Source organism: Diorhabda carinulata, chromosome X (assembly GCF_026250575.1).
Source record: "Diorhabda carinulata isolate Delta chromosome X, icDioCari1.1, whole genome shotgun sequence".
Taxonomy (NCBI): Eukaryota; Metazoa; Arthropoda; class Insecta; order Coleoptera; family Chrysomelidae; genus Diorhabda; species Diorhabda carinulata.
Genome location: NC_079472.1, coordinates 31,759,545 through 31,770,904, shown reverse-complemented (window position 1 = coordinate 31,770,904; position 11,360 = coordinate 31,759,545). Strand labels below are relative to the sequence as shown.

At 32.6% G+C, this 11,360-nt stretch overlaps 1 protein-coding gene across 1 annotated transcript in view; it reads left to right on the top strand.

Moving 5' to 3' along the window:
- LOC130900786 (apolipophorins) overlaps window positions 1-11,360 on the top strand; it is a 35,466-nt gene continuing 24,106 nt past the window's right edge. Inside the window, exons 1-5 of the mRNA XM_057811656.1 lie at window positions 1-195; window positions 6,049-6,078; window positions 6,667-6,860; window positions 8,200-9,123; window positions 10,379-10,853. Coding sequence (XP_057667639.1) covers window positions 123-195; window positions 6,049-6,078; window positions 6,667-6,860; window positions 8,200-9,123; window positions 10,379-10,853 — 1,696 coding nt within the window. The 5' untranslated portion in view covers window positions 1-122. The remainder of the gene's footprint in view (window positions 196-6,048; window positions 6,079-6,666; window positions 6,861-8,199; window positions 9,124-10,378; window positions 10,854-11,360) is intronic.

Below are 11,360 nucleotides of genomic sequence, written 5' to 3'. Positions count from 1 at the left end.
TAGCTACCTTACCGAAGAGAACCAATAATGATGATTATTTAGCATACGTTATCAAAGTCAAAGGTCAGAGGACAAGTATAAAGGAGATTCTTGAGATAATTAACATCAGTTGCTGTGCGACAATGGGACGAAGAGGTCCGTTCCGATTGGGCCTTGCCCTTGCAGTGTTTTTAGTGGCTCAACAGACATTTGCCGGTAAGATAAATGGATAATTTTTTAGTGTTATCACTATTATTGAAATTGTTAGTGAAAAGGAAATAAGATCGTAATTTTGCGATATATTTTCCAAAAATTGTGAGCTTAAGATAAATATAGAATTTAATAGACTAGTTAATACAAATCTAATGTTTTTTTTAGGATTACAATAATTCGAAATTAATATGATAGTAAACGAAGTCCTCATTGTTTTGTTTACGATTTATATATTTAAAAAAATAGAGTTCGATTTATGTCCAAACAATTTTAATCAATAATTCAAATTTATTTGTATTAGAAACAAATAATAATTCTTATTATGTTGAATAATTACCTCAAAATAGAATAGAAAGTCACGTCATTCATTGATATTCAATTATCATGCAACTATTAACCGTAGAGTTAAAACTAAACATAGAGAAAGCAGCATATAGATAGAGTTTGTTAGAGATATTGTTTTTAATTCAATCGAAAAATGGATTCTTAGAGATCATTAAAAACATCCAAGGGATCATAGAATCGTGCATAGTCGAGTAAAATCGTTTCGATGTTAGTCCTTCTAAATGTTTAACCACTTTCTGAGCTAAAATAGCGGTCTATTTGTGTATCAATACATCAGAATTCATAACAAAACAGTTTGAAATGACTATAAGCGTCCCTCGACTCAGTTATCGTTATGAACTCGTCCACGACAAGGACCGTGAAGCCGGTCCTGTTCGCTTATAATGGAAGTCTATAATTTGGCGAAACGCCGGTTCATTTGATGATGTTTTACTCGTATTTTTATCAAACCGGAGTCTTTGATATGTTTTTTTTATAAACAACGTTGCTTATATTTTTTTTAGAACTAATATCTAGGAAAGTATTATCTCTAATCATGTGATTGTCGTACAATATTCGCATCCGTAGAGAAAATGGATTCTTCGAGAATCATTAAAAGTAACTCAGGGAATCGATCTTAGCTCTTCTAAATGTTTTACCACTTTCTGAGCTAAAAGAGTAGTTTATTTGTCGGAAATCATTTTCTATAGAATAATGCATTTTCCAACACTAAGCGTGCTACTAATTGTAAATTATTAAAAACAATTGAATATTTTTACGAACTCGTCCTCGACAAGGACCGTAAAGCCGGTCCTATTCGCTTACAAAAGTAAAAAAATTTGGCGAATACGCCGGTTCGTTCGATGTTTTTCACGTATTTTTATCATATCGGCGTCTTTGATGTTTGCGGAAAGTTGTTTATAACTATTAACAGGACCAATTGCAATTAAATAATAATAATTATAAAACTTATGATACAGCTATGTAATCTGTAATACGCATGGGTTTTGACCACTCCAAACCAAGTCTTCTCAGATTTTCACTATCTATCTATTTATATTTGATAAATTAAATGTATATAAACTTAATATTCTAGAAAATTCTTAATACATTTTTAAACACAATTTGTTTATTGATATTATATTACTTAAAAATTTCCAACCTATTAGTTATATATGTAGATCAATTTGACCTATAAAATTTTCCACTAGAACGATTTATTTTATTTCTACCTATATTTTGACAGCCGCTAGTTCCTTCTTGTTTACTTTGGTTTAACATCAATTATGGATGGATTTAGACACAAATTTATTGACAATTCGCATCTTGTAAGACTTCGAACAGTAAGATCTGAAGAAGTCGTAGACGGAAACATTAAAGAACATCCAAATCAATCGATTCGTCGCCGTTCCCAGTAAACGGAGTAGTGGTAGTGTTTTTCCACTTTATGGAAAAATTTGCGAAAGAATTTTGGCACTTGAGCTTACAAGATTCAATTTGTGCAGGAATTAAAGCCAAATCACCATCAGCGAATGCGCCGAATTTGATATTCATTGTCCATTCAAAATATCTTTCTCCAATGAAACCAGTTTTCTATTAAATGGGTATGGAAATAAGTAGAATTGTCGCCTTTGGAGTCAAAATAATCCACAATTCCAGTATCTTCAGAAACGACGTCAAAATTTTAGTGTCATTGGTGAACGGTCTAGGAAATTGCTAGTATTAATCTTGCTGATTTGTGGTTACAACGAGACCGGGCCACATGCCACACAACTATGAACTAAAGTAGTCACTGAAAATAAGATAAACTGAAAAGTTATTAATGAAGAAACAGATACCGTTGATGAACAAAAGAGATTATGATAAATGTAATAATCACAGTGAAGAAAATAAAGTAAAAAAGCCTCAAATGGAAGACAAAGTGGACAGATTAAGATAATCGCGAAGTAAAATCGTATCAATTTATGAAGAAAAGAGAAAACGAACTGGAACAAATAGCAAAGAAAATATTAAACAACCGAAGGAGATAATGATAATGAGGAAGATAATAGTACAAAGTTAGAATATAATAAAAGACATGAAAATAGGTGCTACACTCAAGCTTTTTAGGACGTGTTGCCTTTCCTATTTTTTTCTTTCGTTTTCCAGTCCTGAATTTGTCTTTCTCTTGTTCTATGTCCATTATTTCTTTTGTTGCTCTAAAATCTGGCGTTCTCTGTATGCGACCCAGACCATCTAATTCTAATTGAACAAATAAATTCCGTAATCGTTGACGATCAGATGAGCCCGAATTTTGCTTATCAAGGATAGTTAAAAGTGAAGTAATTTTATAAATTCGTCGCATAGTTCTTATCAGGTCCATCAGGTTCACGATTTCTTTCCCGTAGCTTCAAAGATGGAGACATTCCCAAAATTTTATTGATATTGCTCAGGTTTGAATTTTGTGTTTTACTTTTGATTCAAAAATAAGAACAATTATCGATATTTTCGGAAAGATTTATAAGAAAAAATGGTCCATTTCAACTTATATATAAATGAAATTATTTCAAGATTTTCTATTTACGAAGATGTACCCGGCCCAACACTTTTTATAATAAGAATAGCCATTGCTTGAGAATTTTTGACCATTGGTCATTTTTTTGAAGTCTGGGGACAGAAAATAACCCCAGGGAGTTAAATCTGGCGAGTAGGATGCATGAGGTAGAAAATCAAAGTTTAATTCATTAATTTAGGTCATTGCAATAACGGATGTGTGACCTGGTGCATTGTCTTGATGAAACAACACTTTTTTTTTAGGCAAATGCGGTCGTTTATTGATTTTTTTCAAAATTCCTTAATTTCATTTGGTCCGCCACTTCGATGCTGATCTGTTGATAACTCTGTTATCCAATATTTTACTATTGATTAGAAAGGAGAAGTCTTGATGGCTTCCAAACAAATACCTAACAACTTGGCGTCTTCAAACTTGGAAACATATGCTGTATAGATTGTGTTCTGTATAATATTGTTAAAACTTTCCTAGTTTTGATTAAAATCCATTATCATTATATGCATTGTAAATAATCAAGTTCACGGGTTCACCCTGATATCGATATTTGTTAACCTCTATTTATACTAGTTATCTATTATTGTTAAAACATTTCACCAACTTTTCCTTTACTGGAAAAATATTTCTTAATCTCATATTCGGTCATTATTAATCATTTTATCGAATAGACGAATTCGAAAAAATATTAATGGTGTTTTACCAATTGCCTATCGTACTAACAATTATAACCTCAATTTTTTTTTGTTACAACTGTTTTTTAAGTATTTATCTGCATATGTTTCAAAACTTTTAGAAAATTAATAAAAATATTTTAGGCTGAAGATAAAACAAAATTAGTACGATGATAATTTACAAATTAACAGTAAATAAAAATGTAAGATTACGAGGTCAAAAGTCTTTTATTATTATTTTGATTCAATCAAGGTTAATGTCAATGAGCCTCTGATAAAAATATGAAATAACAATAAATGCGAGAATTTCTTGTGAATTTATAATAAATAAAGATAAAAAAATTGAATAACACTTGTTATTAAACACTTGTTTTCATTTTTTTACATGTAATCATTTATTATTGGGGGTTTAAAACAATTTCATACTACTTAAGTTTTGAGATATGGCAACACTGATGTGTATATGTCTAATCTGACAGTTTGATATTTTTAATGGCGGACGTAATCAAAACTTATTATTATACGAGTGCTATAAGAGTTGTTTACAGATACTTGAAATTATCTTGATCAAAACGTGGATGAAACCAAAAGCAGTGCGCCGATCAACAAATTTCGACTTTTGGTAATAAAGCTCCATCTCGAATCACCGTGTTTTGCTGGTATTCCGAATAAATCGTGGTGGGACTTCGCTATTGCATGAATTTTGTGTTAAATCATCCAAAATTGGGGGATTTGCCAAAAAACATTAAGGCTGTACATGAAATAATTCAATCGTGGTGCTTCAAAAGAAGAAGAACCCAAAATTAAACAGCAATTGATTGTATGGGTCTTTAAAGTTGAGCTAAATCCATCAAAAGCAAATGGTCAATTCTGAATAGTACACCAGCTTTTGTTTACTAGAAAAAATCGGGGAAATCAATCGCAGAAAACGACAATGCGAATATCAGTTCAAACAAAAGTGTTTTTGAATAATCAAAACATTGGTCATCCGCTGTACAGTCCTTGGTTGGATCCCAAAAAAATAAATTGCGAGGTCAATATTTTTCTAAACCTGAAGAAGCATTTGATCGTTCAAATCACATGTTTCGGACGTACTTCACTCGGAATGGAAAAAATGCTTCGACAATTGGTACAATCGCATGCAAAAGTATATTGATCTTAATGGAGAATATTTTGGAAAATAATAAAGTCATATCCAATTACGAATATTTGTTTTTATTTGTCTATATCAAAATTTAAGAATCAAATACTTCGGAATAAATGACCTTGTACGTTTTTAGTTGAGAATAGGAATGGATTTAAGTGGCTGTTTGGTTTACCTAAGAAATTTTGAAATGAACAATATAATCTCGAACGATTATTTTGTGGAAACTTCTATATGTATTATCTAATAAAAGGATTATTCAATTCCGAGTATTTCGAACAAAGCTTTACAACTAAATTTTATTTGTATTTTAAATATCTTCATTGTCTTTTGCAACAAACAACCGGCGGTAGATTTAATGCTTACCGGTTATTATCCACTTGATCTAATTGAGATAATGACAATATCCCAACGAGTAGTAATTTAATGAATACAAGGTATGTACTATATGGTACAGACTTCGTCGAAAAAAATAACAGAAACTCGACGGGAATCTAATAATATTCGAAAATATTTAAAGCCCTACTTTTAAAGACTGATAGATATTTGTGTGTGATTTGTCATTTGTAGTCGTTACTTCAAGATACCTAAAGTCGGTTTATCAAGGACTTAAATTACTAGCTCTTAAGATGATTAAGAAGATGGCGCTCGTATCTATTAAGCAACAGATAACTATAGTTAATCCCTGTCGTCCTTGTACTAATTAAAAATCACACCAAGTTGGTTAAAATTTATTTTAACAGTTTTGTAAAGGCGAAGAAAATAGCCCGAAAGCCAAAATTCGATTATAAAAGAGGAAACTGTTGGCCACGATCTCTTGGGTCACGTTAAGCTTCAGCATTGATGCATAATACGAGCTTGTCTCATCAGCGAGGTGTATGTTTTTCACGCCAACGCCAGACTTCATACTAGAGCTGCAAAGCAGCAAAAAGTCAATTGGAAAACTCAGTCCAGACTTATAGCTGTCTAGGTAGATATTAGATTGGTCGAAGTATTTAAAAAAAAAAGTTCAAAGTTACTCTGTTCTTGATAGAACCCTAACTTTGAGTTGTTCTTTCTTTTTATAAATAAAGTGAGGTTGTTCTCGTTACTTGTTGCCTTATTTTCTTGTATATAAGTGGAAATTATAATTACAATGCTTACTTACTTACTGGTATTTATATTTTCAGATCAAGTATGCAGGACAGGATGCAAAGGAAGTGAGTAATATTTAATTTAAATATAACTGTGACATCTTTGTGGAAATAACGATAATACATATTTTTCACTCGACACAATCATCAAAAACTTTTTCTTTATTATGCTACTTTTGAATGCTTGGCAAGTCTCAACAAGTTTCGATAAATACAAGCTTATGAACGAAGTGTTTGGTTTGGGTTGTGTGAGTTTGTCGCCGATTGGTACTAGTATCATTTTTTTAGCACAAATCAAAGGAAGCTTTAGATGTATTTACATGTTGATGCGTGTTTAGTGTCGGTAACAAATATGTTTTTGTTATTATACAAGTCAATAGCAGTAGCCGACACAACACAACTAGTTTAGAACAAACTAAGCGTGTAAATGGTATTTTGTGAAGACTTAGGATCCTAGAAATACACAAAACCTTGGCAAGCATGTAAATGTAGCATTACAATAACAATTCATCCTAAATATAAAACATACTTGTCCCCAGATATGTGTAACATCTCTTTTTGGGATTTATTCCTAGTACCTTGAAGTTTGAATCAAAATTTTGTCATGAGATTCCAAATTCACTAAGTTAAATTCATAATTTTGGTGATTTTCAGATAACCAAGTATTCAAATATACGCCTGGAACAACGTACAAATATAATTATGAAGGTAAAATCGATATAAGTCTATCATCCGCAGAAGGCCAAATAACGAGTACCGATGTAAAAGCTACAGTATTATTAACACAATTAGGAGATTGTAATCAATTACTGAGGCTTCAAAACGTTCAAATTCTAACAGGAAACAAGGTAAATAACAACAACAAATGTATATTTTCAAAGCACACTTAGTATCTACGGAAAATTGTCACTATAGTCACTTGTCAATTGTCACTTGCCTCAGCGATATTCCAATTTCTGTAAAGCGTTTTCTCGAGACGCGCCTATCGCGTTGACAGCTATGATCATTTGAAATATATTCCGCCAATACGAGATAGTGGATTTTTGTCAGGTTATCTTTTGTTGTATCCGTGCTACACACACCTGAACGTGGCTCATTAAAAACCTACGTGCGACTACGTCGAAAGTCGTTAAACCAATCTTTGATTCTGCTTTTTTTTGCTATTTTCCTAGATCGGACAGGTTTGCTAAAATGATAGGACTGATATATCGACAGTAGCCATTTACGAGAATGTAACACAGTCAGGGGTGTCAACTCAATTACACAGAGGGTCATGTATTAAATTTAGAATGAGGAGGCGCGTCAGGTCAAATAATAAAAATGTACTAAAGTATTTTATTTATTTTATTATATGGAATAATTATTTTGAGCTCGAGGATCCAGATACCTGATTTGTTTTTGACAAGCTATGTTCTTATGCGATGTTTTTTCTTTTAAATGAAGTAAATAATACATTATTTAATTTTACTGCAGCTTCAACTCTGTTTCGAAAGCTTGAATAAGTGATTACATTTTAGTGACAAAAGTCATTATTATAATCGAAAATCTTTGTCAAACTTCTCCTCGTCAACGAACTTTGGTGAAATAACGGATATTACAAAACTTTTCATGCAAATTTAGTCTTCTTTCATTGCCGTATCCGTTGTGAATGTTGGTTATTAACAAGGCTATTCTTATCTTGTTTCTAAACGTATCAAAAGATGACACTCCAAATCACTGACATAGGTTGAGCAACCGCCTTTTTTCTGGCCCCCTCTTACTATTCACTTTGGCTTTGACAATCAACTGCATGTCCAGGATATTAACAAAATAAGTCGATATACCCATATTCCGAAAGATTGCAATTGCAATTTAAAGTAGCCGAGGTTGTGGTCCAAGCCTCTATACCAAAGAACAAAACAGAAAATATGCAGCATCTGACTAGCTTCATCTTTGACTGTATATAGTTTCTTCATGTTGTTAAACGCAGTTCAAGCCCTTTCTATCCTTGATCGTATTTCTGAAGCCTGTTCCTGGCCCTCTACTCCTTATAAATGTTTGTATGCCAATCCCCCACAAAATTCTTCGATGTTTTCTGTTTTAATTTAGTTACAACGCCCAAATATTTGCCAACTATGGCATGGCTGCCATCCATAGTTGTAATATATTCCATCAAAAGACATTGTGTAAGCATAATTTTTTTTGCAGAAACATGGAACAGTTCCAGATTTAGAAAAACCCGTTCAAATCAATTTCCACGATGGACATATCGAAGATAGTATTTGTACAGACGCCCATGATACCCAAAACTCTCTGAATATTAAGCGAGCCATCGCGTCTCTGTTCCAAGCCAATTTGAACAGCGCACACGAAACAGACGTTTTCGGTTTATGTCCTACGGAAATAGCGCAACACAAACAAGGAGCAGATTTGGTCGTCGTCAAGAGCCGCGATCTAAACAAGTGCGCTTACAGAGAACACTTAAAAGCAGATTTCTTTGCCACAACTTTCGATTTGAACAGTGAAATTAAATCAAGTCCACTATTGAACGGTGACTACACCGCGAAACTAACAATCAAAAACGGTATTTTGAATCAAGTTTTAGTAACCGAAAACTACTTTTTCGTTCCTTTTTCCGTTGGAAAGAATGGTGCTAAAGCAGTAGTAACAACTAAGCTTCATCTAATGACTACGTTGAAAGAATCTCCGAAAGCTGTTACAAATACACCGAGATCGATCATTTTCGATAATCCCCATCCGGTAACTGCCCCTACTTGTAACGTTAACACCATCACGAACGCCGTTAAAGAAGTCGCTAAAAGTATCGATGTCGTAGTAGGCGAAAAAACCGCTAAGGAATTTGTTACTTTGATAAAAACAATTAGAGTCGCAAATAAAAACGATCTTTTGGCCGTTTACAATCAAGTAAGATCCGGCGTACTTCCAGGAGATAAAGCTACTTCTAAAAAACTTTTCTTGGACGCTCTTTTACAAGCCGGCACCGGCGATGCCATCGAAGCTGCTATAACTCTTTTAAAGAGCAACGAATTCAATGAGGGTGAGAAGAGTTTGGTGTACCTCGGAATGTCTTTGATCAAACATTCAACAGAAAATGCAATCAAAACTGCAGCTGTAAGTATGCCTAGTTGCAAAATTTAATCTATAATCTATAAAGACACGGTTTTCTCTATCACCACCAACCAACTTCCCGTTGGGGTGGTAAATACTCCTTGTCTTCAGGTCATAGTAAGGGAGTTTGGTCGCGGTGGGTGGTTGTGGGTGGCGCGGTTTGAAAACATATATTTCTGTCCTTTTCTAAGGCATAAGGACTTCTGAAAAGATCTCAAAACTTCTAGAATGGTCTATAAAGTACGAAAAACTATTATGATCGATTTAGAATGTTCTAGAAATTTTTCGAATGATCTGGAAAGTTCCAAAATGAATGCAATTTATTTTGATCGATTTAGAATGTTCGAGAAAGTTCTAGAAATTTCTAGAATATTCTAAAATGAGTGCAATTTATTAGAAGCTATTTAAAATGTTCTAGAAGATTCTAGAAATTTTTGGATTGATCTGGAAAGTTACAAAATGTGTACTAGTGTACAGAAATTGTTAAAAGAGTGAATTTTGAATAAAAAAATGTTGCGTGTACATATTTTTTATTAAATCAATACTTTTTTAGCTATTCACGATTGAAAATGTTGAGTTTTCGACCAAAAAATGCATTTTTTTCAATAATAACTGAATCACTGTATTTTTACGAAAAAAAATCATTTGAAACAAACGTTGTTCAAACTTTCTGTAATGCAGGAACAATATATAAATAATTTAATCGGCTTTTATTGAAATCAAAGGTGTAATACCAACCAATAAATTATGATAAAAAATTAAATTGGTCAATCCAAGAGGTTAATAACTAAAGTGACAGCAAATTATACCCTGGCAGATGGACGCTTGCTGAACACTTTTCTCATGAAGGTTATTCTATGTATGATAAAACTGCTAAAACGTATATTGCTTAAATTATTAAGAAAAAAAAAACTGCTTCAATTAACCTTAGAGTAATTTATGCTTATCTTTTTGTATTTTGAAATAACAAATTCTATAAAAATTCGTAATGATATAACCTATCGTATTTCAATGTTACTTGTAACGACCTGACCTAACATAACCTTCAATTGGACGGATTTTGAATTCAAAGCAAAAATAATTGAATAGTAACCGAAATCAACAAACTTTAAGTTTTATTTTGAAGGTGGTTTTTCGAACTAAATAAAATTTCATAAAAGATTTATTTCTGTGAAATAGTTTATATTCGAGAAAAGAGTTTCTTAGTTTCTTTTTTTCGATTGTTTTATATTAATATTTTATAACAAATTTGTTTCAGGAATTACTGGACCTTCCGAACCTTCCAGAAGAAGCTTACTTAGGTATCGGGAATGTTGTAGGAAGCTATTGCCGAGCACATTCTTGCAAAAACGTCGATGCTATCAATCAAATCACCCAAAAACTTCTCCAAAAACTTGCGGCTACTACATCCGACAAAAAAGTTGAAAATCAAATTATTCTCATATTGAAAACTTTGGCAAACTTCAAACATCTAAACGACAATGTCGTTGCAAAAATCACTTCGATCGCTGAAAACAGACAAGCCTCCACCAGGTTGAGAGCTTTCGCTTTAGATACTTATCTTTCAGATCCGTGTAAAGATAAAATAAGAAACAGCGCTTTACAAATTTTGAAAAATATACAACAAGATTCCGAAATAAGAATAAGAGCTTATTTAGTTTTGGCCCAATGCCCTAATGACAAAATTGGTAATGCCGTAAAAGCTCTATTAGAACAGGAACCCAGCTACCAAGGTATGTATGTACAATCTAAATAGGTCAAGACGAAACGGCCATTTTGAACTGTTTACATAGAATCAAGCTCTAAATTACAAAGGTGAAAGTTTTTAAAATTCCCGCCAATTGACTGTCAACAGTAACTGTCATTCAAAACAGTAGTGGTCAACTGATTTACTAGAAATCAAGATGACACCTGATGCTAAGTAGTAGTCCAAACAGTTGGTTGATCACTGTGGATCGATGCCAAAGTAGCTTTTTGAATTGCGTGTCGTGGTAAAACATTCGATGACTTAAGGAGGGAAATTTTATGGAAATTTGAAAAAAAAAACGGATGCACTTGTGTAAAAATTCACGAATCGAGTCACGTATTGTTCATTTGACCTCAAAATATACTATAAACACTTTGAATACATCAAATTGTAGCAATATTTTCAATTTTATCAATAAGAATCAACCAATCAGGTGTGTTCAATACATAGCATTAATTGGTGTCCCATTTGACGTGTTTATTAAAATTTTTGA